Source organism: Leopardus geoffroyi, chromosome B2 (genome assembly GCF_018350155.1).
Source record: "Leopardus geoffroyi isolate Oge1 chromosome B2, O.geoffroyi_Oge1_pat1.0, whole genome shotgun sequence".
Lineage (NCBI taxonomy): Eukaryota > Metazoa > Chordata > Mammalia > Carnivora > Felidae > Leopardus > Leopardus geoffroyi.
The window spans coordinates 68,541,849-68,568,282 of record NC_059332.1 but is presented as its reverse complement, the minus strand read 5'-3'; the positions used below and the strand labels follow the sequence as shown (position 1 = coordinate 68,568,282).

General features: G+C 34.5%; 1 protein-coding gene across 15 annotated transcripts in view; it reads right to left on the bottom strand.

Annotated features, from left to right (window-relative positions):
• The window catches only part of MYO6 (myosin VI), a 143,615-nt gene that overhangs the window by 13,290 nt on the left and 103,891 nt on the right, over positions 1–26,434 (bottom strand). For 7 of the 15 annotated variants that reach the window (XM_045498818.1, XM_045498819.1, XM_045498824.1 and 4 more), the window contains 14 exons: positions 26,195–26,290; positions 25,745–25,918; positions 22,378–22,416; positions 20,429–20,522; positions 13,788–13,918; positions 13,615–13,692; positions 11,727–11,856; positions 9,798–9,888; positions 8,488–8,638; positions 6,308–6,516; positions 5,585–5,663; positions 4,318–4,478; positions 1,982–2,008; positions 1,553–1,582 (listed from right to left, as the gene is read on the bottom strand). In XM_045498818.1, coding sequence (XP_045354774.1) covers positions 1,553–1,582; positions 1,982–2,008; positions 4,318–4,478; positions 5,585–5,663; positions 6,308–6,516; positions 8,488–8,638; positions 9,798–9,888; positions 11,727–11,856; positions 13,615–13,692; positions 13,788–13,918; positions 20,429–20,522; positions 22,378–22,416; positions 25,745–25,918; positions 26,195–26,290 — 1,490 coding nt within the window. Of the gene's footprint in view, positions 1–1,552; positions 1,583–1,981; positions 2,009–4,317; positions 4,479–5,584; positions 5,664–6,307; positions 6,517–8,487; positions 8,639–9,797; positions 9,889–11,726; positions 11,857–13,614; positions 13,693–13,787; positions 13,919–20,428; positions 20,523–22,377; positions 22,417–25,230; positions 25,400–25,744; positions 25,919–26,194; positions 26,291–26,434 lie in introns of those variants that run through there. The other 8 variants (XM_045498826.1, XM_045498828.1, XM_045498825.1 and 5 more) reach the window with 4 other exon arrangements.

Here is a 26,434-nt window from a genome sequence, read left to right as displayed (position 1 = left end):
CAGGGAAGTATAACTTTTCTCAATATTTGTTTAATTCTGTGAAATGGGATAGATGTTTCATTGTGTTCACCAACAATTCATTAATTTCATTATTTTATTTTCCTATTTGTTTTTCTTTCTTCCTAATTAATCATTTTCTCACGGCTAATTCTATTCATCAGACTCTGGCAGCCTCAAAATCTTACACATCAACAAAAATCATAAGAAAAGAAAATGGTTATGTTTGCATCAGGGTGCAGTTTCCTGGATGCCTATCAGGAGCTCTGACCCTGATTTAAAGGAGTAAAGGACCTTTGTAATTCTTTCTTTGTAATGAACATTAGGGGCTGACAGGAGGACTATCCAAGCAAGCACAGTCAGAGAAAAAGTAATCTTTCAAAACTGATGATCAAGGATAATAAATACAAAGTAATAAACAGAAATATGTATTAAATTATATATTGAGCAATTCACTTAATCAATCTCTATTTAGGCTAGTCAGAATTTTCTAACTTTCAAACTCAGCATGATTTTAATAAATATTTTTAATTCTATTATCACCCTACCTCAAGGTTTCTATCTTAGCATCCAAGAGCATCTCTGTTTCTACCATCTCTTTCTCCTAAACTTTCCTCCATTTCTTTTGCCACAGCAGGTTTTTTAAGGGAATTCATGGCCTTTCTAAGCTTGTTACCATGTGGCCTGTTGATGATATACAGATTTCTCCATATGCCCCAACACTACCCTGGATGGCAATCTCTACTGATTCAGCATCTCACCTGACCCTATATTACTGCTCTAGGAGCTGCACCAAAGAGACTAGACAGCAATGGTTCCTGCACCCAGGTGCTTTTTTCCTTCTAATTTTCCCAAACTATATGTAAACAGTCACCTTACACACTGGTTGCGGGGCTTATTTAATTCCAGCTCAAACAGTAACTATAAAGCTGTTGTCCTAATGGAGGGAAATAGCACCCAGAGATGTTTTCAAAATTTTTGGTGCCCTGTGGTATCAATGCTGTGGTGAAAGTATACTGCTGGCATCTGAGGAGGTGAAGGGCCAGGGGTGCCAAATGTCCAGCACAAGGAACAACTGCCCAGTGTCCCATGTGACATTGGCATGTCCACCAGACAGAGGTGAAACTCACATATACACAAACATACAGGGTTTTTTTTTTCCCATGGTTTTAATATTCACAGAATTTTTCCAGAAATGCAACTACTGTATGGAAAGGAGACAACTCAACTCTGTTCAGAACTTTACAAAGTCCTGTTCAAAATTTCATGGCACCGACAGAACATTCCTTTATCAATTTGCATTTGTAGCTGTCGCATTTATGGTGATGCTATGTATGAATAAAAACATCTGGAGTATTTGATTGTCCCAGTTGTGAGCAAGCACGTTCATATTAAAATATATATAGTATATATAAAATATAAGCAAAAAATAACAAAAATTTACTCCGATGAGGAAACTATTTCTCCTAAAAAGTAACCACAACTTGTTTAAAAAAAAAAAAAAAAAAAAAAGGTTGTATGACTAAATCAAATTTTGAAAAGAGAAATGACATACGGTGTCATTTTGGGTCTTGCTCCACTGCTTCTGTGAAAGATAATGTTAGTTAATGTCAAAACCAATTCTAAATTGTGAAAATCTAGATTGTGCCAAATTTGTTTCAATGACTTTACTGATTAAAAAAAAAAAGCAAAAAACTGTTACCTTTATTTAATCTGAGATCACTCAAAATTTTAATGTTTAAAATTTTCATTAAAAATTATGAGAAAAGCATATTAAAGGCATTCAATGAAAATTAAAGAGCAAATATATTACATCTAGATTAGAAAATTCATAGAGTGAAGTGTGCTTGTTTTTTTATAGAATGTGAGTATTATTTCATAATTTTAGGTAATGTGAAATCATCACTTTGCATCAAGGATCATATGTGTGATTAATTGATTAAGATCATATTTTACAACATATTATGTAGAAAACAATTCTTACTTAGAAGTTACTGGATGGGAATCCAACCTGGAAAAGTAACTTGGAATTGTTTAATGCAACAGAATCCATTTGCATATATTTTTAATGCACCACAGAACCCAAGAATGACATATTCATACTATATATGAAGAACAGGATTACCTGAAGAATTCTTACTTGTAAATTTGTCAGAAATAATTCAGTGCTAACAAAGGTGAAATAAACATTCAAAAACATTTACTTGTAGCCCATGGAGTACAATGAAATTATCAAACATGGAAAATATGTATAGGACATCATCCATAATGAAGTGCTAATGCTTGTAGTACAGAGTATAAAATAACCAGGAGGTTCTGAAGGGAAGGAGCTCATGAAGACATGAGGGTCAGGAAAAGCTTTCCTGGAAAAGAGCTTAAAGGGGCATTCCAGAGGAGGGGACACCAACCCAGAAACTGTCTCACAGGAAAACTAAAACTAACTCTTTTGCCATTCAAGTCATAACTTCTTGAATATGCCCCAATTACTTAGTAGTGGTCCCATTACATAGCTAATTCTGCTTAACATAAACCACAGGTAACTTATCATTTATGTTAAATGTCCTGAATGATCCACTCTTTCTCTGAGACCACTCACCCTTGGAAGAAGTGCACCTTTTTAAAAAAATTTTTTTTGAGTTTTTAAATTATTTTTGAGAGAGAGAGAGAGAGAGAGAGTAAGCATGTGTGCACGAGCAGGGGAGTGGCAGAAAGAGAAGGAGAGGGAGAATCCCAAGCAGAAGCTTGGGAATCCCAAGCCAACGTGGAGCTCAAACTCACAGTGAAATCATGACCTGAGCCAAAATCAAGAGTCAGAAGCCTAACCAACAGAGCCACCCAGGCACCCTAAGAAGTGCACCTTTCTGCAGATGAGAAGGAGTCCACTTATGAGCCAGTATCTTATACATATTACATGGAACGGAACTGGATATAGTTTAATGTTTTGAAGGCTTAAACATAAAGCTTGGCCATGAATACCAATACTGACTGCAATAATGAGTATTAGAAACAAACTTCAGCTGTAATGAAGCCAGCTCGGTCAACTGCAGTACCTCCTCACACACAGAGAGGGCAGCTACAGGAGCTTGGTTCATAGGAGCTTGGCCCAGCTACTACTCAGTTACACTCAAAGGCTCTCAGCCATTCCAACATAACACAGGTGCAAGGAAGAGAAGAGCAGCTGAGCTGAGTCTGCAGTTTTAAGAGCCACAGCCCGGGAAAATATTTTAATTATGGTGAAATGTTAGTAAAGAGCTCAAATACTGGACTCAAATCCAAGAGCTTAATAATTACTATAATACTTTGTGTGACAGGCCCGTTCAGTTTATTTAAATATAATATACTTTCAAATACAGTTCAGACCCCAGAGCTCTCCCAAAACTATCACTTAGTAGAAAAAGCACGAAGGTGACAACATACTCTTTTCCATCCTTTTGTTTTAGCTAAATAAAATCTAATCACTGCCTCTCCATTCCTACCAAGTTTTTCCTTTCACAAGGACATAGCGACATCTAGTGGTTGGTTGCATTTTAATTACTATTTTTTCATCAACAGTACTCCGACATTCTGAAAAGCACGGTTACATAAATCTATGTGCCTCTCAATATTATACAACATATGTATCTACTTACAGGGGAACCCCACAAACTAGCTATGCTCTGATTTTATAAGTAAATAATCAAATTACTGAATGTTTCTACATTCTAAATTTTTTTTTAATGAAAAAAGACCTTCCTGCAACTTTTAATAAGAACATCCATACTTCTCCACACTCCAATAAAATTCAGTATTTAGAGATAATTTGGAAAACTGGGGAGCCAATACATTTCAATATCATAAATATTCCTTCTTGGAAAGGGAAATCTATTGAGAAACATGATGTGTGTGTAAAATTTTTCCTCATTGTAAATGTTAGGGTGTATATTAAATAAAAATTTGTATTAGAAAAATAATAAATCCCAACCTCAAATACATTAAACTGGATTATAATATATTCACTGATTTCTGTGCCAGTATTTAATGGCAGGTACCTAGAAATTAGATGTTTACTTTTTATACAATATTCCTTGACAATTTCAGAGTAAAAGTTGAGATGTTTCATGAACTGAAGTATCAGTTTTATTTTTCAATAGTTTAACAATTTGATGCAATCATCTGTCTCATTTGCTTGGGTATAAAAGTAGATACAAGTAATTTTAAAATGATTTTACTTAAAACAGATCAGGACCTAAAGAATACGACTGCCCTGGTCCCTTCATGCTGAAATAAGCAGCAGAGATGGAAAGAAAGCAGGGTGCTACATCCCACCCCACAGCCCAGTACCTCCGGAGCACCAGGTCAGCCTGGGCCTCGTCGCTGATGAGCTCAGCTTCGCTCTGGGCGATCCTCAGGGCCAGCTCCCGGTCGCGGCGCTCCTGCTCCAGAACCGCCTGCTGCTGAGATTCCTCTTCCCGCTGTCGGGCCAGCTGCTCCTCCACTTCAGCCTGCCAAGGGCAGAAAGCTATCTCACCAAGTTCTCTCCACATGTTTACTTGACCATTTCCATTACTACTTAAAACTGCTCCACACAATTCCTTACTACAGGATACATATTGTTTAACCAGAAGTCTCTCGAGGCTCTATTCTCTTCTATGTTACAATTAATGCTTCCTCTCTTTCCCAAATCCAAAAGAAGGTAGACGAACCACAGTTCTGCCATTCTATCACTATGAGTATCCCAAATATCACATGAGAATCCTGGGTATCACATTAACGCCAAGACCTGGACAGATGTCAAGAATTTAAAGTGCTGGTTGTGCTCAGGATGAATTATGAAAGCCAAGACAAACAGAAACTCAAATATATGATCAACCATTCTCAGACATGGGCCTTTTAAAAAATGGGGGTGGAGAGTATATCTTAATCCTAATCTACTGATACTAGTATCTACAAAGTTTTAAAATTATAATTATGTTGTAAGTGAATATTCATTGTATTGAATATTCATTGTATTGTATTGTATGTATTGTATTCATTGTATTGAATATTCATTGTGTATAAAGTGTAATAACAACAAACTAGTATTTACTGAACTGCGCACTTAGGTTCTAGGTGCTTTAACAGGGGCATCTGGGTGGCTCCGTAGGTTGATTTTGGCTCAGGTCATTATCTCATGGTTTGTGAATTCAAGGCCTATATCAGGCTCTGTGCTGGGAACGCAGAGACTGCTTGGGATTTTCCCTCTCTCCCCTCTCTCTCTCTCAAAATAAATAAACTTAAAAAAAAAATTCTTTAACATGTGTCAACTCATTTAATGCGCACAACTATCATTTATCCCTATTCCACAAAGAAAAAACTATAGCCCATAGTCACTCATGGTGATTTGTTCAACGTCACCGTATCTATCAACGACAGAGTCTGGATTTGAACTCACTTCCCTAGTTCCAAAGTTCCTTCCCATAACCACTTCAGAAAATGCCTTTTGTCTCTGGAGTAAACCAATGACAGCTTATCTAGCAAATCAAGGTTTTGTTTTCAACTTCTTTTGTTTTATAATTTTGTAGATTCTCTTTTGATAGAAATTCAGTCTGATTATCTAATAAATACATACCTGAATACGTTTTTCATCATCTTCCCTTTTCTTTCTCTCTTCTTCTTCTTGTTTTCTCTTTGCTTCCATCTCAAGTTTCCTATGAAAAAATAGAAAACTCCTCAAAAATTTATTGAAGAAATCCATCAGAAGGCAATTTAACTATTAATAAACAAAGGTTACAAAATAAGAACTCAAATTAACCTCTTGGCCTTATGCATTATTAGCTTTGAAAATAATAAAATCTAACTCTACTGACAGTAATTTTTCTGAAATAAACAAAAAATACAATTATATTCTATAACCTTTAAATCTGTAGATTAACTTTGTTATAAACCCTAGTTACAACGTCCTGATCACACGTCTCCTTCTCCAACTAAACAACTCTTAACACTTCTTCTGTCTGCCTTATGGTGGCAACCTTCCAAAAAGTTATCAGTTTTAAAACTGCAGAAAAGTAGAAGTGCCTTTTTATTGTTTATAAAATAACAACAATCCTAGCTCTAAAAAGAAGTTAAGAAATCCTCAGGTGTAAGAGTCTAACCAAAACTCAGATTATAATTAAAATTATTTTGTTATTATTATAAAATGAACTTGTGTTTTCTATTTTAAAACTTATTCTAAAATTAGTTCTAAAATAAGAACATAATGTTTTAAAGTAAGAATATTCATTAACCAATATTAACACCAAAAATTTACTATTCTGTTAGCTTCCAATTCAAAACAGTAATATAAATTCCTTACATCCGCCTTTCCTCCTCTTCCTTTCTTCGACGTTGTTCATCTTCCTCACGTCTTTTTCTTTCTTTTTCCATTTCTTCTTGAATACGCCTCAGCCGTTCTGCTTCCTCTTCCTGCTGTTTTTTTTTCTGTAATGCGCTGAGGAGTTCCTCTGAGCTTTTAACTAGTGCATCATATTCTCTCTGTATTTGTTCCCTTGTCATCATAGTGGACTTAAGAACAAAATAATAAACACGTACTTAAAAAAATTAGCTCTTCTATTGCACAATGTGAATATACTGAATGCTACTGAATTACACATTTAAAAATGGTTATGATGGTTATGTTAAAAATGGATTGGTTAATATTACATGCTTTTACCACAAGAAAAAAAAAATATATATATATACACAAATACAGCAAACACTGGAAAAGTTGGTAAGCAGTAAGGCCATTATCTTTGTTATACTACTGGTACACTAATGTTCAAAAATATTTTAAGTTATCTCTGCAGACAAATACTTGAGTCTATTTCCTATTAATCAATAAAATATCTAAGGGTGTACTGTAGACAAAGTAACATTACTATAGTTGAAAATTATGTTTTAAGGAATGATTTGTTAATTTTGCTTTTGTTTACTATTCTTTTTCAATAGATGTCTTTTATTTTTTTTCTATTAAGTATAATTTATTGTCAAATTGGTTTCCATACAACAACCAGTGCTCATCCCAACAGGTGCCCTCCTCAATGCGCATCACCCACTTTCCCCTCCCTCCCACCCCCCATCAGCCCTCAGTTTGTTCTGAGTATTGAAGAGTCTCTTACGCTTTGCCTCCCTCCCTCTCTGTAACTTTCTTTTTCCCCTTCCCCTCCCCCATGGTCTTCTGTTAAGTTTCTCAGGATCCACATATAAGTGAAAACATATGGCATCTGTCTTTCTCTGCCTGACTTATTTCACTTAGTATAATACCCTCCAGTTCCATCCACGTTGCTGCAAATGGCCAGATTTCCTTCTTTCTCATTACCAAGTAGTATTCCATTGTATATATAAACCACATCTTCTTTATCCGTTCATCAGTTGATGGACATTTAGGCTCTTTCCATAATTTGGCTATTGTTGAAAGTGCTGCTATAAACATTGGGGTACAAGTGCCCCTATGCATCAGCACTCCTGTATCCCTTGGGTAAATTCCTAGCAGTGCTATTTCTGGGTCATAGGGTAGATCTATTTTTAATTTTTTGAGGAACCTCCACACTGTTTTCCAGAGCGGCTGCACCAGTTTGCATTCCCACCAACAGTACAAGAGGGTTCCCATTTCTCCACATCCTCTCCAGCATCTATACACTCCTGAGTTGTGCATTTTAGCTGCTCTGACCGGCGTGAGGTGGTATCTCAGTGTGGTTTTGATTTGTTTACTATTCTTTAATAAGTAAAAGGAATTGTACCAAGGGAATATTTAAGAAATTATTAAATACACCCAAAATTTTTGGATGATTTTCCTGAGTGAGCTTCCAAAAATTGCAGCTGGGTTGATGTTCATTGAGATAAAACCACATACAGAGAAACGGCTACTGACAGATTTGTAAAATCAGTTAAGTTTATCCAAAGCATTTTCATTCTTCTCTTGAGCTCCTTTCTCCATTCTCCCTCCAAGATTTGCCACTGTCTACTTAAAATATCTGCAGAAAATATGTGCTTGCTTTAAGATATTATAGCCTGCATCAATACACTGACTTATGGATAAGAAAAACATTAAGACCCTAAAATATAACAGAATAGGCTTGAAGAAACAGATGTACTATAATTAACAAGATGTACTATAATTAACAATTACATTACTTTTATAATTTGAAAATTAGTTTCTGAAGGTAAAAAACATGAAACAAATAAAATAATTTGCATTAATCCTCTCTCAGTGATGATTACTCAAAAGCTTATCAACAGAGTATAGTATTTTAATTACTATTTGGGAGGGGGCTTTCCTAACAAAAGATGAAATTGCATAAAAACTGTCTTATTTTTTCACTATAAAAATTTTCAAACATAGAACAATACAATGGTCATCACTTGCCTTCACTGAGACTCAACATGTGTAATGTTTTGTATCTTTAAAAAAAGGACACCTTTCTATACAATTCAATATGAACCACAAAGTATATTAAATTGTTTAAAAAGTCAGTCATTTGGATCAAAATTCCATACCTTAATTTTGGCCATTAAAGCATCAATAGAAATTTCAAGGTCCTTGACCTGTTTATTCACCTCTGGTTTTCCATCTTTCAATGCATTTACTACTTCATTAAATTTATCGAGTCGTTTTTTCAGTGTGCCGACCTTAACCAGTCCATCGATGCTGTAAACATAATATTTCATCAAGGTTTAATTTCACCACTCAATGCCATGCATAGATTTTTCATCTTAATAAAATGCCAAATAAACATCTTGCTATAAATAGGGTATTTCACTTCTGTTTTCATATTGTCTAGGATTCTCTTTTTTAGATCTCTTGTTGAAAGTAAAAAAGAAATAAATATGGGCGTGAATGACACTGATGCCTGTTAGTATTTTAGCCTTCTTTATTTACATGAAAAATTTCAGAATTCAAATTATAGAAGAAGTTAGAAGAGTTACCTAATCACTTTGATGAGATTTAAGGATTAACAGTTATACAGGCCTCTAAGTTTAAAAAGTCTAAATAAGACTCAAATAAAAAGACTAAATAAAAAGACTAAACAGTGAGACAATACAATCCCTATACATAATCTTGAGAATTATGGTGACAACATTAATGTTTTTAAAAACAATGCCAAAAAAATAAAAAAATAATAAAAACAATGCCAATTTGTCATTTATCAAGAAACTCAAGTCACTAAAATAATTAGAATAAAAGAGTTTCTTTTAGCCATTTATTTCAACCTTTTATAGTATTTTCATTTTTGTAAGCTACTTCAAATCCTTTTGTAGAATAAGGCAAGTAATTAAATAATGAAATAATTAGTTAATTAATTTCAAATACATAATATAAAATAACAGATTAATACATCTTTTTACAAAGAACACTAGTAAGGAGAAAACTCTGTAAGTATCCAAACTGCTCTTCATTGACCTTATAGCCATTTTATATTAGGGTAAATAGGTTTAATAGGGTTCTTTAGGCACTATTTTTTTTAATGTTTATTTTTATTTTTGAATGAGAGAGAGAGAGAAAGACAGTGAGTGGAAGAGGGGCAGAGAGAGAGGGAGACACAGAATCTGAAGCAGGCTCCAGGCTCTGATCTGTCAGCAACAGAGCCTGATGCGAGGCTCAAACTCACAAACCACAAGATCATGACCTGAGCTGAAGTCGGACATTTAACAGACTGAGCCACCCAGATGCCCCTATATTTTTTATTTCAAATTTTTATTTAAATTCTAGTTAGTTAACATATATGGTAAAATTGGTTTCAGGTGCAGAATTCATCACTCACATATAACACCAAGTGCTCATCCTAACAAGGCACTATTCATCTTACCGAGGTTTGTGTCTCCTTTTGCAAAGCCACATTCTAATAGTTTTTTGCATTTTAATGCAGGCTTCAGCTCGATATTTTATTTTGTTTTTCACTACATATGAGAGGAAAATACAATGACAGAAAATTATTCAGTTTAAATCAGGCATATAATATTCTTAAAAACCACTCATTTCCACACAGCAATTTTCAGGAAACATGAAATCTTGACAAACACATTAGACCAGACATCAAAATCGGGAAGTTTAATATTTCTGTAATTCCTTACACTTCTTAAAACAAAAAGTACATCATGTATGTGGCTAGGTTTACACCTTAAACATACTATTTCCTTATTATGTCACACTATTGCTTCCCAAACTGTCCTAGGCAATACTGGTCTATTAAATGTTAATAGGTATGTCCTGAAAGAAGGATTCACTTGTCAAATAAATTTACAAAAAGCTATATGCTATACCTCCTTCAGGAGATGCACTGTGAACATACAAAGTAAAGCCTCTGAGAGCCCTACAGTAAAGAAACCTGTTTAACTTCAGTTACCCAGAACATCTTACACTAATCTGACCTTTGAACCTTTTTTTCAGAACTTCCCTATTAACATCCTTCAAAGATTCTGTCTGGTTACCAACTTCACCACTGCAGAACACAGTCCACAAACAACCGGTATAGCATAGATAATTTACATACAATGTATTTTCCATCATAATGCAACTATAAAGCTGAAAGCCTTGAACCATAGTGACAAATGTGTCTATATTTTACTTGGAAACTATGGGAAAAAGAGCTTTTGTCATCTTTTTTATTATAGTTGTCTTTTTATCTATATGCACAATTGTCTAACAAAAAAACCTCAATAATAATCCTTGTTTGCAGATTTCCTTTCCATTAAGTCAAAGGAATTTTATTTTTCTTTTAATAAAGTACACCTTACTGAATCCTTTTTGTGTGCCTAGCACTGGTGAGTAGGGAGAAGGGAGGGGCAGCTGTAAATTTAATCAAGTTACTGACAATAATTCTATACAATTAAATATTTGCCATAAACCCTCAGGTAACCCAAAAACATTCTGCCCCTAACCCTTGTTTTAGACACAAATAGTTACTATGACCTAGCAGACACACACGAAGTAGCAGCTCAGTCCAGTGTGTCAGAGAGAACAGGGTCTGAATGAGCAGTGGCAGGAGAAGAGGTTTGGAAAGGGAAGCTGAAACCCGGTTTCACAGGGTCTTGAAAGACATTCTAAGACTTTGCCCTACATCAAAGGAAAGCCTTAATAAAAGACATTCTAAGACTTTGCCCTGTATTAAAGGAAAGCCTTAATAAAAGGCTTTAGTTTAGAGAGGAACTCTAGGAAGAGAACTCCTGGGAAGCCAAGGAAACTCAGTTTGGGAGCTACTGAAGCTAACATGTGAGTGGGGAAGTGGGGCTCCACTAAGTCCCTGGCAATAAAGAGGAAAGAATGTACAGCACTTGGAGGAAGAATCAATAGGATGTGTTCACTGGCAAGATTTCAGGGACAAAAAGGGAGAGACGCCATTACAATCTTGAAATTTCTGGTGTGTGTACCGGTGAAGCCATGCAGGTGGAAAGAGAAAAGTTCTGGCTTAAGTCTGAGAGACTGGGGGGGTCATGTAGGGGGAGCGGGAGGAATCAAGACTGAGCTCTGTTTCTGTTTTGTTTAGGACACGGTGAAATTAATTTTCCCATAACACATTTGGATAAAGAAGATAAATATCACACATAAAAAATATTTTTTTTAAAAGTCCACAAATAATAATTTACCATGTATATAGTACACGCCAAGTGTTACGTATAGCCTGAATAAGTAACGTGGTCCCTGTGGCCCGTCACTCACCACTCAGACTTTATAACATTCCACAAACTGACTCATTTCCAAAGTAATTACAGATCTTGGTATGATAGAAAACACCTACGTTTGATGACTGAGAGGGAGCACCACTGAACTTTCTTCCAGCGACTGCAGACAAGCCAGTGATTGACTCTTTTAACCAGTTCTGCTAAATGGTCAGGGTCAGACTTCATAATCTGATCAAATTCTGCAAACTAGGAAATAAAATAATTTAGCAGCACTATCAAAAGAAAATGTGTCTAGTATCTAACTTTCTAGAAATTATCACAATCCAATAACAGACCCAAGTCTCAAGAGAGTACAGAGCAAATTCAAACATATCCAGTTGTATTTTGCTGCCTTCCTCTTCCATCAGCATCCTTTTCCGGAGGGGTAATCAGGGCTTACTCATTGCTAGTTAGCAAATTTAACAATAAAAGTAGAAAAAATCTTAAATGACAATTACAGACGATTGGCAAAAAGGTTTTACTGAGAAAAGAGTGAAATTAAGGGCTGTTTCTGAACTGGCTCATCCACATACTCTGATATCTGTATACAGCTTCTGATAAGTGAAGGTCAGCTATATAATGTCAGGTACCACTATACTGTTCTCACTCTCCCAACTTCCATCCCTATTTTGGTCAGATATAAAAATTGCTACTAAGAGACAGACAACACAAATAAAACGGCCATGAGGTTACTAAAAAATAAAATCCATTATTTCCATAATTTACCACCAAATTATAAAATGATTTCTATCCTTTATTAAATATCTCACTATAATATATTGAGGATGTCACACACCTATCAATAAATGGCTTCTTATAATCAAAATTAAGTTAAAGGTAACATAACAAGATTAAAGATCTTTGAACTCTTGCCTTGTGCTTTCAACATATGTTTCTAATTAATTTTTCTGGGGGCAAAATAAGACCAAGTGTTTTCTCAGGCTACTAATTCTAAAATTATTACTAAAGCCCTGAAATAAGAGAAATGTCGAGCTCATGATAAATATGTATGATTATATAGCTAAGCCAACTATGAATATACATTTTTAATTTTTTTCTTTTATAAGAAATGGTATGGGTTCTCTGCAGTAAAAATATTCAAAATGGAAATGCATACATTGGTAATGCATTACATAGGTTTTTATCTCATGCTCAAAAATGTGAAATCAGATTTATTACTATCATTAATCTAGTCTTCAAGGCACTAGAGATATTTATTAATGACACTGTTAAGTCAAACAAATATGGTTGGCTATTATATAATAAGAGTTGTGTTTAAAATTATGAGGATGCAATTATTCACTCAATATTAATGAAGTCAGGAATGGTGAAAATGTTATGAACAGATTGTGAATAACATTTAGGTATTTGTTTTGTACACACGTTATGAAATATTCTATAACTCAGTCTTATAACCTAGTACAAGAATCTATAAATACAAAAACTATGGGTTAGCCTAAAATTATGTCACCTACAAAAGTATTTACACATTCATTCATTCTAAGATTTGAAAGAAGTTGGTACAAACCTCAGTCCAATTTCCTGTACCTTAAACATCTATTTATACTCTAATAGAACTTGTTCTTACAATGAAGACTCAAAAGTACTGTGAAATTTTTAATTATCGAAGACTGAATTAATATGTTTTAGAAAATGTTTCAACTTTTTAAAAACATAAACATTTTCTGGTTAATCCTTATTTAAGCAAAAAAATCCAATTAAACAATGCTCTGACTCCAGTACTTCCAAATGTGAAATAAAAACTGTAAAACTTATACATAGTACACATTGTAAACTTCTAACAAGTAGAGAAACTGTGTACACACACACACACACACATATGCATACTATTACTGATACTCATATAATTCATGAATAATAAGAATTACTAAACACTTCAAAACATGCCTTGACTCCAACTATCCATATTCATCATGTTAAACTTTAAAATACAAATGTACTTACCTTGCCAGGCCTAAAAAATACTTTTGTTAACCCAAACTTGTAGTCAATTTCATTCAAGCCCAAAGCTTTAAAAAGAGCCTGAAAAATAAAAGTTCAAAAGTTAAATGCCAAATAGTAGTTAGCAAGAAAGACAGTTCATAGCTAAGAAATTTCAATTTAGGCAGTATTCGTACCTTGCAAAACAGTCTTGGATCTAATCTTGCAAGTTTATCTGGCATATACTTTTTATACATGTTGTAGAGTTCATGAAAGGAAGCTCGTGATGGGAAACCACCCTGCATTAAGTCCAAAACAGACACCATACCTAGATTCATAAACAAACACAAATTACTGCCAATCTCTGCACTGAAGTCCAAAAATAACTTGTGAATGATCAATTTTATAAATTAATGTTTAGAAAGGGGCAATTTATACGAATCATCAGCAAAGAACTATTACATAGGGACTATCATGTCCATACTCAATATGTACCAACTTATCCACCACCTAAAACTATTGTAGCAAATTTCATCTAAAACCAGCAGAACTAATCATTTTCTAGGGCACAAACTACTAGTCTCTAGAAAGCTCAAATCTAGTTTGTATCTTTTTTCTGCTAAAAACCTATGCCACAATCAACAGTATAGGAGGTAAAGGCCTGCATTAATTCACTTTCTAAGTCCTGAGGTTAATTTTTTAAAAAGATTCCTAATAGAGTCTCTAAGAAGTAGCCCCAAGTTCTCACTCAAGCTTATACAAGGCAAAAGAGAAAGAAAGGGGAGCTCAGTATTTCACTATAAAGATCCCTTTTCACTCACCTCTCAAAGAAGCTAGTCTATTGGGGTAAAGAGTCTATAGGAGTATCTATTTTCAGTATAACTCCAGTACGTCTAATTTGAGCCTTGAGTCAGTGTGAAATTTTCACGTCAGAAAAGCATACGGTAGTTCCGGAAAGGTTCAACAATTGTAGATAATGCCAGGACTTTTATTTACAAAAAGGCCTGTATTTCACTCTCTGATACTTTCATATCAATGGAGATAATAAGATTATTCAACAAAGCGTTAAGACAAATGGCTAGCCATTTAGAAAACAAATGTTAACACTGGACACTGGATCCCTCCTCACTCCTTATACCAAAATAAATTCCTGGTGGTCAAAAATTTAAATTGGCAAAATGAAACTACAAAATATATTTTTTTAAATAAGTGGATTGTTATTTTAAAAATAATCTCCCAGGAAAGATATCTTTTCTAGAGAGTCAGACTGAATTTTAACCTATCAGACTGGCAAAGGTATAAAACACCAATAGTACTCAAAGTTGACCAATAGTACTCAAAGTGTAAGAAAACACACACATATACTACTGGTGGGAAAGTAAACCAGTGCAACAATTTTGGATGGCAATTTGGAAATATTTATCCCCTTGATTCAGTACTTTCTACTTCTACTTCTATGAATCTATCCTACAACTTGTCACACATGTGGACAAAAATACACATTGAGAATGCACACATGTCCACTGGATCGCTGAAATAGAAAAAAATACAGAAATAACTTAAATATCAATGAATTAAATGATATTACAACCATATGGCAGAATATGGTGTATTAATTTAAAAGAATGGGCAAAGCTTTATTTAACCAATACAAAAAATATACCCAAGACACAAAACTAAGTCATCACACCTGAGAAGACTTTTTAGTTATTATTATTGTGTACTATTTGATTTTTTCTTAGAGTCAACTATATAACTATTATAATTTTTAATACTAATTAACGAAGCACATAAAGGCAATCATTCCTAAGGAAAGAAATCTCTAAAACTAAATCTAGTTAGTTCTAGGCTCTGCTCAAGAAGTAAAGATTTGGCTAGTATTGTTACAATTCTTGCCCATGTATATCAAATAAACAAGTACCCTTGGGAACATACACATGTGCCACCTCTGAGTCCCCTAGCTTGCTCTGTAGCTGAAGACAACATATGAACTTACAAAAGTTCATTAAGAATTTCATGAAGCTTCGGGGAGCCTGGGAGGCTCGGTTGGTTGGGCACCTGACTTCAGCTCAGGTCATGATCTCACCGCTCAGGGGCTCAAGCCCCAAGTCAGGCTCTGTGCTGAAAGCTCGGAGCCTGGAGCCTGCTTCCAGTTCTGTATCTCCCTCTCTCTCTGTCCCTCTCCCACTCATGCTCTGTCTCTTTCTCTCAAAAATAAATACACATTAAAAAAAATTTTTTTTTTTAAAAGAATTTCATGAAGCTTAACAAATTACCAAGCCTAGGGCTGCTTTCTCAGCACTTGAAGCTAATTTACTCTAAAGACCTTTCAACACTTTAAAAAAAAAAAAAAAAAAAGTCACCAAACCAAGTACTCTTCCTTCTAGAAATGTGACTGGTGAAGGGCTTATTGGTGCAGTCTGGCTGGTTATATTCAGAATCCTCTTTGCTGCCACAGATAGGCAGCAGAGCCCCAAGGTTACAGAGGAAGAACACCTGCCTTCTCTTACCTTCCCTTACTTTGCCCTGGTGTTGGCTGATCAGAAGATAGTAACTTTAGTAAAAGAAGTCCTAAATCAATTAATTCTTCTTAAATCAGAAAAAAATAATGAAAACAGAAAGGCAATCTAGAATTCAAATCTTAAATGTCTTTATTTTACAAAGCTTCATAAGTATTTTTATTTCTACTGGTTATTGGGGTGTTTTGTTTTTTCATTTTCCTCCTTACCTAGCCACATAATTAGAACCAGTTCTGTATCATTTTATTATTATTATTACTTTAAAAAAAAAAGTCAAACTACTATGAATTGGTGTCATCTACTAAACTGCCAACACATCTTAGCATATTGAAACACACTGCTTAACTGAAAGATAAATCCTAGCTATAGCATCTATAACCCCACACTCTACCAATTTAAAAGTCTATATAGCTAAATGTAAACATGCTTGACTTGCCAGGACACCGGATGCTCATTTAGGAAATAAATGATTTATTGTATTAGGCTAAACAAACCATGAAGAGAAATTTAAATGAGAAAGGAGTCAAACTCAAAATAAAAACTATCTGAAGAAAATATCACAAAAATACATCCATATGTACGAATATGGCAGACATGAATTATTTAACATTCCAGTATTTGTTAAAATTATTAACAAAAAGTCTTCACATGTGCCAGACCGTGCATTTCATTCAACAAATATTTACTAAGTCTAGTATAAGCTCTGCACTGCTCAGAGGCTGGGATAAATGTGCAAGCCAAAACAGACACTGTTTCTGCCCTTGAGAGATTTATAGGTTAGAGAAAAAAATTACATGATTGCACAAATCTATATATAATTTATGGCTAAAATGAAGGTGCTCAGCACTCTTTACTCAGACCCCTCTTTCTGTTAAGGATATCAATAAAGGCTTTCACAAGGAAAGGACAATCAAGCGAAGAAATGAAAGATGAAGACAAAAGTCAGTCAAGAGCTTCTCAGAGGAAGCAGTATGTGCACAGGCCTTGTGACAGGAGGGAATATGGAGAACTTAAGGAACCAAACAAAGGCCAGCATGACTGGAGCACAGAGAGGAGAGAGAGAGTAGAGAGAGATGGAGCTAGGAACACATGGGCCAGACCTTTGGGGCCTCATAAGCTACTAGGATTTTACTCTTTCTCCTAATAATACTCAGAAGCCATTATAGCATTTTGAGCAGTAAAAAGATGTGATCAGACTTGAGTTGTAAAGCAACAATTCTGGATATATGTGAAGAACAGACGGAGCAGATGCAAGGAGAATACTTAGGAAGCTACAGCAAAAAGCCTGGTGAAAGATGGTGATAGCTTGGATTGGGAGTACTAAGACTCACTGTTTGCCAGCAGAGCAGATCTTAAATATTCTCACCACAAAAGAGAACTGGTAATTACGGGATCTGAAGAGACTGTTAGCAAATGCTATGGGGATAATCATTTTACATACAGAAGTATATCAAATCAACATGTTGTACACCTTACATTTATGTTATAAGTCAGTTATATTTTGATAAATCTGGGGGGGGGGGGGGACAAAGACTATTTAGGAGGTCACATCAGGCAGTGGGGACAGAGAATACATAACTATGCTGTGCAATATGGCACCCACTAGCTACATGGTTTGCAATTGCACTAGCCACATGTGACTATTTAAATTTTTAAAAATTAAAATTAAATTTAAAAATCAGTACCTAAGTCATACTAGCCACATGCCAAGTGCTCAACAGCCAGAGGCATCTACCATATTGCACAACACAGATATAAAATATTTCTATCAACATGGAAAGTTATATCAGACAGCACTGGGAAGAGTGAGAAAGAAACAGGCCTAAACCAAAGCGTGAAAAACTCTTAACAAACACTACCCAGAGAAAAGAAGACCCTGCAGAGGAGTTGAGAATTTCCAGAAAATTAAAAAGAAAAGCAGGGGAGCACCTGGGTGGCTCAGTCTGTTAAGTGTTAGACTTCAGTTCAGGTCATGAATTCGAGCTCCAAATCAGGCTCCCTGCTGTCAGCATGAAGCCTCCTTTGGATCCTCTGTCTCCCTCTCTCTATCTGCTCCTCTCCAGCTCTCTCTCTCTCTCTCAAAAATAAATAAATATTAAAAACAAAAACAAAAAAAGAAAAAAAAGAAAATCAGGGGCATGCTCTGATTCAGGAGCCAAGGAAAGGATACATTAATGGGCCCAATCAAGTCAAATGTCGATGTCCACTAAGATGAGGACTGAAAAAGGAATATCTGATTTAGGATTAGGGAAATCTCAAGTCAAGTCAATGTCGATGTCCACTAATCAAGTCAAATGTCGATGTCCACTAAGATGAGGACTGAAAAAGGAATATCTGATTTAGGATTAGGGAAATCTCGGGTGACCTTATCAAGAATTATTTTGTTGAGGAGCACCTGGGTGGCTTAGTTGGTTGGGCAGCTAACTCTTGATTTCAGCTCAGGTCATGATCTCATAGTTTGTGAGTTGGGGTCCCACATCAGGCTTCGCAATGACAGCATGAAGCCTGCTTGGGGTTCTCTCTTTCCCTCTCTGCCCCTCCCTGCTCGTGTTCTTGCTCTCTCCCTCTCTCTTAAAAACAACTTGAAAAAAAGAAAAGGAAGTACTCTGTTGGACTGATCAAGGTGAAAGCTGAATTCTCTTGGGTTAGAGAGTGAGTGGAAGGCATGAAACTGAGAAAGCAAAAATAGGCTATTCTTGGACAGAAAAGGACAAACTATAGAATAAACAGTGAGGCTAGAGATAAGGAAATAGCTGGAAGGGAATGTGGGTCAGAGGAAATTAAGATTAAGACTCCACATGTTTAAATGGTAGTGAGAGAGACTACCTCAAAGGGAATGATTCAATACAAATAATCGATATTGAAGATTCAAAAGAAAGTAGGAAGGGATGATTCCAAAGAATTATAGTCTCAACTTGGAAGAGAGGCACTTCCACCTTCTTAGCAAAAGGGAAGGTTATGCAGGTAGGTAGCAGTGTTTGGTAGCACACAGGTGAAGCTTTCCATCTTCTAGTAAGAAGCTGAGGCTGTCTATTGGCAGAGATTCAGAGATCTGGAGAGAGCAGGGTGGGTTTGTCTAAAGCTTATACAATTGTAATTTAAGAAAAAAGTACAAAATTACAAAATACAAAAGAATATAAAAGCAGGTACAGGGCTTTCAAAGGAGCCCATCTAAATGAGGGACCCTGAAGCTTAAGTGACCCTAGCTTTATAATGAATCTGACTTTGAGAGGAGCAAAATAAGGAGTAAGAAAGACCAGAGAGCTTAAGGAAGTATCACAAATTTGGGATGGAGCAAAAGGCAAGTAGAGGACTCATGCCCTGGGAGACAGGAGGCGTAGCATGGGTGTGGAGAGAAGATGGGCATGCAGTACAGGAAAAACAGTGAGCCTTGTGCCTAAGACTTCTATGACTGAGCAAAGTTAGAAGGTGGCAGGTGAAAGGTGGAGAGTGATAGTTTAGCCAAATGCACAGAAGTTCTGCAGCAGCCAAGGACATTGTGTTTTCATTTTTTTGTAAGCAGTGGAGTGAGAGCAAGGACACCAAAACCCACCTCCTGACCCAGCTATTTAAGGAATGAGAAATGAACTACTGCCAGCCCGAGAAGGCCTGGGTGGCTCAGTCCATTAAGTGTCTGACTCTTGATTTTGGCTCAGGTCATAATCTCAAGTTTCATAAGGTCAAGCCCTGCTTCAGCTCAGCATGAAGCATGGAGCCTGCTTGGGATTCTCTCTAACTCTCCCTCACTCTCTGCTCCTCTCCCACTCATGCTCTCTCACTCTCTCAAAATAAATAAATAAACTTAAAAAAAAAAAGAAAAACCTACTTAAGGCACATCTAGGTTTGCAGTTAAAGAGTTTTCATAAATTTTACTTCAATGCTGTAAAGTTGTTTTATTTCACAATAAACTATATCCCAATTTGCTAAAATAACTTGCTAGCCATGCTTTTCTTATAATTTAAGGAAATAGAAAATAAAAATCTTACTGTACTTAAAAACAATCAAGATAGCTGTGACTGGTTTAAAAACATTCCCAACACACATGGATATAAATTATAAAAATATGAAAATACCTAGGAGTGCCTGGGTGGCTCAGTCGGTTGAGCCTCTGACTTCGGCTCAGGTCATGATCTCACAGTCTGTGGGTTTGAGGCCCGCGTTGGGCTCTGTGCTGACAGCTCAGAGCCTGGAGCCTGCTTCAGATTCTGTGTCTCTCTCTCTCTCTCTCTCTAACCTTCCCCCGTTCATGCCCTGTCTCTCTGTCTCAAAAATAAATAAACATTAAAAAAAAATTAAAAAATATATATATATGAAAATACCTGAACATTGAAGTTGAGACAAAATCTGGGCACCTTCAAAGTGGTGGCTTGTCATCTTTAAGTTAGGTTTGATACAACGAATAAAGCTTGCACCCTAGGAGAATAAAGATACTTTTTAAGACAATACAATAAGCATTCTTATTTTTCTATTTCTATGAACATCAGTAACTATCAAGCATGTTGCCATTAATATCTGAACCTCTTTTAAAATAATCACTAAAGGGGCGCCTGGGTGGCGCAGTCGGTTAAGCGTCCGACTTCAGCCAGGTCACGATCTCGCGGTCCGTGAGTTCGAGCCCCGCGTCAGGCTCTGGGTTGATGGCTCAGAGCCTGGAGCCTGTTTCCGATTCTGTGTCTCCCTCTCTCTGACCCTCCCCTGTTCATGCTCTGTCTCTCTCTGTCCCAAAAATAAATAAACATTGAAAAAAAAATTTTTTTTTTAAATAAATAAATAAAATAATCACTAAAGAATCTAAAACTTAATTAGCATACTTTTAAAATTTCAAGCTTGGAATGAATTTCTGCATTATATACTAATGTTAGAAACATAGTACATTTTAGATTTGAGTACCAAAAATTGTGCTATTGTAAAAAGAAAAGTCTTTCACTGAAAAATATTTTAACATATTTAAATATAATACATTTTTCAGACTGACACATATATGATTTTATTCTATATTTAAGTATATTTATATGCTATATTTCTGTGGTAAGAAAATTTTCCTATAACAAGACAAAGTAATAAAATTATGCCTCTTAAAATTTAGACCAAAGTGGGGAAAAATAAGTCAACCTTTTTCATCATTCTGTAAAAGTCCCTAAGCTGCACCACTTCACATTTTAAAGTTCTGTTTGTTAAACAGCATTTTTTTAAAGCTTTTAAAGGCATTCATTTAGAATCAGTTATCGGATTACGTTGAATGAGGCACAAAGAATATGGATATGTGCACAATGAACCTGTTGAGTATTAAAGTGAATATACCAAACATCCAAATAACTGTTCCTTTTCAGAGCAGTCCCCTTAAAAAACTGAATAGTTATTTCAACAATGATGCTCACTGCAAACACTTTCAGAACACTTTTTGGAAGTATCTTCTTATAAATCACAAAAGTACTCTCATTATTTGCCCTGTATTTGGTGTAATCTATATTTGGGCCATAAAGATAAAGGTAAAATACCCTCCTCATCAGACTTGGTTTTTAAAGATGTTTAGTTCCTAAGAGATAAATATTTGCAAACAATGAGAATATCTGCTAATGCTTCCAAAAGCAAGTCTAACAATAAATTAAGCAAGAACAGCATCAAAAGAATAAATATTTGGCTTTTCAAAATGACTACGTGAAAAGGAAGAATACCTGGTTAAGTTCTGTAGATCTGTTTAAAAAATAAGCCTCGCCTTGAACCATGCCCACATAACCCACATATCATACTTCTTTCTCTGGTAAATTTTCCATTAAAAACCAGAGTGAATTACTAAAATGTCTAGTTAATTAAAAAAGGGGGGATACTGCCTCTATAACAGGACATAAAAATGTTATGTTCATTTTTCCATGACAACACTGTCAGACTGGAGAATGTTACTACTAGAATGATAAAACGAAAATGAATTACATGCATTATCTTTAATCCTAAAAAATATATTTTCTTTCTCCACATAAATAACTAATTATTTTCACTTTTCTGAAACTACAGGATAATCTGAATTGAGTAACATTTGAGAGAATTCTGTATATTTATAAAATAATGTGACTTCCCATATATATTTGACTTTCTTCAGAACAAGACTAACCAAAATGACAACCATTTAAAAAACTAATTTTTTTAATGAGGGAATTCAGTTTTAAATTAATTTCTAATTATTCTAGGTTTACTCTGTTTATTTGAGTAATTACTAACAGTAATTTCAGAGGACTATTTAAAAACTCTGAATTTTTAAAATTTTACTCACAGTACTTCGAAGTTTATCCAGAAGCAGATTTAACTGTGTCTGCAGAAGAAAGCAAATCACTTTACTATTTCAAAAAGCAAAAGTACACAATGTCATAAATTACCATTAGCTCTCCAACATTAGCATAAAATAACATGCAATAACATCAACATACAACACAGTGCAACTTAACAACTGATACATAAATTCTTTTACAGTAACATGCAAAATATATGGCTAATATGATGACAAGGACAGTAACTTATACTAGTCATACAGAACTTGTATAATTAAAAGACTGAAAATTAGCAATGCTATAAAATATACACACATACTTGCAGGCGGGATGAATGAGGGAAAAGTGTACAGGCAACAAAGGAAGTACATGAAAATGCAGGGGATGCATTCCATAATAGATCAACAGAGCTGTACTTGAATATGTAGCAAGCGGGGTGCAGTTTCTGTCACACTCCATTGAAGAATGAAGACATACTTAAAATACACACTAATGGTATTAGAAATGTTTTATATAACACTTATCATAAATGAAATTGTCCTGCCTGGCTGTCAAAACCCTCTTGGCTATTTTAAAATATTTTACATTCCAATTATTTTTAAAAGCTTGGACAATTTTCTCAAAAACACCTTGACAATGTATACTACAAGTTACTATATTTTCCTGTTTCTAATAATATTAACATTAAGTGACAGTAATTTACTCTGGTTTAATAATACATTAAAATCATGTTTTGCTTTACTTCTCTGCAAAGTAAATTATATAAAATTCTCATATCAATTTTATACTAAGATGCTTATTATACTACTTACAGAAGATAAATCCAGATGTTAATTCCTAAATTAACATTTTGGATCAATCCAATATGTTAATAATTATTATTTTTAATAATAGTCATTATTTAATAATATTTAATAATAGTTATTATTATTATTATTATTATTAATAGGTAGACTGTACTGAATACTTTCTATGAGTCAGGCACTGCTCAAAGATTTTCACAGGAATGATCAGGTTCAAACCACAAACAATTCAAATTAAGTATGTATTATCAGCCTCATTTTTCAGGTAAAAGCATTAAGGCCCAGAGGGATAAATTACTTGCCTATGATCATGGAACAAGTAACAGTAAAGCCAAGATTCCAACAGTTCATTCTCTTACACATGAAACTACAGTATACTTCAGACATCATAGGCTTAAGTTATAAAAATGGGAGTAAATTTCTGATTGGATTAAAAAAAAAACACAGTCACACCCCACTTATCTGGTTGACTGAGTTCTGACAACTTTAATCAATCTGGACCACAAACAACTAAAAAGCAAGTACTAGAGGCACTAATTTGAAAAGAAAACAAATGTCACAAAGTCCATGCCTCTTAATCCATAGACTAAGCATGGTATTCTCCAAAAAATTGGAGATAAACTAATTCAGAAGAGAAGCAGCAAAAATAAACTTGAGAGAAGAGGGAAGACTGTCAATTATCAAGGAAGCAGTCAAGGACCATAAGGCATAAGGATAAACAGTTTTATGAAACTCATGCTCTATTTGTATTTTATTTTTAAGCATACAAATATTCATGTACGTAACAATAGAGTAAGACTTCCATCAAAGAGGATTGTTTTCTAAATCACTAACAGTAAAAGAGTTATGTTTCAAATAACCTGAAAATGTTACTTTTCAGCAGAGAATCTGTGGTTCTCAGAAATGATGGGTAACTGAAGTCTTACTGTAAATGCTAGCCTGTTTTCTTTTATTGCCTTACGTATCTTGAATTTAACAAGCTATTCTACTATATTTTAAATTAAGAATTACTATTAATACATCATTTCAAAGTCTCTCAACACATTTTTGAAATCTATTAGTAATATCACTCAGTTATAGTTTTTTAGCAGTTTAATGTGCAAAATACATCCTATTGAATGTAAGTAATATTTAGGCATTTCATATCTCAACATAAAAGAATACTTTAATTCAAAGAATTTTAAGAATGTTTTGTTTTTATTTATACTGTCTAAAATTTCAAGTATGTTCTTGCAAGCAATACTACTATAATATTACATTATGCAAATAATAATATCCACTTCATATAGGCTAATATACTATTTTATACTAATCTGCTATCATGTGTCTATTCAGGAATTTCAAAATATAAAAATAAGAGAAAAAATATTGCTCAAGAGAATTAGGAACTCATAATGAATATAACTTATAACAAAGTTAAAGAATTTTTATTCAATTACTTGTAAAGTATTATAAACTTTCTCCTATATTTATATATACTTTAAAAAAATCTAGGTTTATAAACATGATTTCATCGAGATAGTTAATTAGAGCCCATTTCTATCCACAAGGGATTTCAGGAGGCTTACATTGTTGCTATTATTATAGTATTCTGATGCTTAAAGAGTTTCTAATTACATCATTTTTAATATTTAAAGTACACATAATAGAAGGCATATGCAGAGGTTTTTTGTATATACAACAATACTTTGTGAAGATGTATACAAGAGAAATTAATTCTATGTCTTTGTTCTATTTATAATTTTTTATTCATTAAACTTGTGATAGAAAAGTTTTTAAATTACCTTTTTCTATGCTAAATACTCAACAATTAAAACCAATTCGTGTTCCATTTCTAAGACACATCATGTGTCAATTCCCTGTCAGACCTCAAAGAATAAATTTTTGATCTAAAAATTAATAAAACAAATGAGATGTTCTTCAATGTTAAATAAGCAGTTTGAAGGGTTTGTCACACAGAGCATTTATCTTTTACAAAGTTATCAAAAGCTTTAATCAAATTTTAGTGTAAAACACAGTGAGAGAAAACACATTGAAAATAAATTAAAAACTAAATTAATAACTTGAGACGGGCTCTTTTTAACATGGCAGCCATTCTACAAATGATAGTCCAGGAAGGTGATCATTTACCTGAAGCCCCTGGCTGTGCCTGCTTTTCCTCTCTCAACTCAACTAGTCCTCTCTAGCCATCCCGAGCTGGACTACTCCAGCTAAAACAAAACTGCTGAATGAGGAAGGAAACAGAAAACACATGGGAAAGAGAAGGTTTGAAGGTCAACCAAACAGTAAGCAGAAGCAAGAACATTAGGAGAAGCAGGTATGAATCAGATATGTTAAGCAACAAGAAAGAACAGACTCATAAGATTTTAAGAATTTCTGTATGTTCAATTACTACACCTATTTTATGTTATTTTGTATACAAATATCAACAATGCAGGGTCTGCTCTTGCACTTCACTCATGGGATTTCTGACAGTGATCTGCATTATCCTCTGTAAAGTACAAAACAATATATTTTACTTGAAATGCACTAAAAACAAATTTTCAAATAACAAATTTAACACAAATACCTTAAACTTGTTTCCCACACTGATGAAGCTAAGTTTTCCTGCTTTTTGTTTAGTATCTTTGTTGTTGTTTGTAGATGATTCAAATAATTCTCGTATAAATTTATCCCTGGATTCACATATTAAGGATTCAAGAGACATATGTAAAGCATCATTATTTTTTTCCACAAATTGGGTCTGAAAAATAAAGCAAACAGGAATGATTCAGTCCATCCCTTGGTAATATCCCTTGATACAGCTCTGCTCAACAGAATTTCTGAGATGACAAAACTGTTCCGCACCTGCACTGTCCAACACAGTCCCCATACATGAAGTGTGCCCAGTGTACTGAGGAACTGAATCTTAAATTTTATTAAATTTAAACTGAAATAACCAGATGTGGCTGGAGGTTAACATTATGTGCAGCGCAACTTCAACTTCAAATGGTTTTCTCTTAGTAAAAGTCACACTCACTGTTTCATAGCACACTGCCCCTGCAAAATGCCTGATAATGAAGCCTTCATCATCTCTGATGTTCCTATGGACTGCCAGCTTAGATTTTCTGGGTATCTGAAAAGAGTACATGCATTAGTTATTAAATTATCAAAAACATATTACATAATCTCCTTAGAAAACATCTGGGATGTGAAACACTTAAAATTACATGGGAATTTTTCACACTTCACACAATTATACTGCCTTTGAAACACCTAG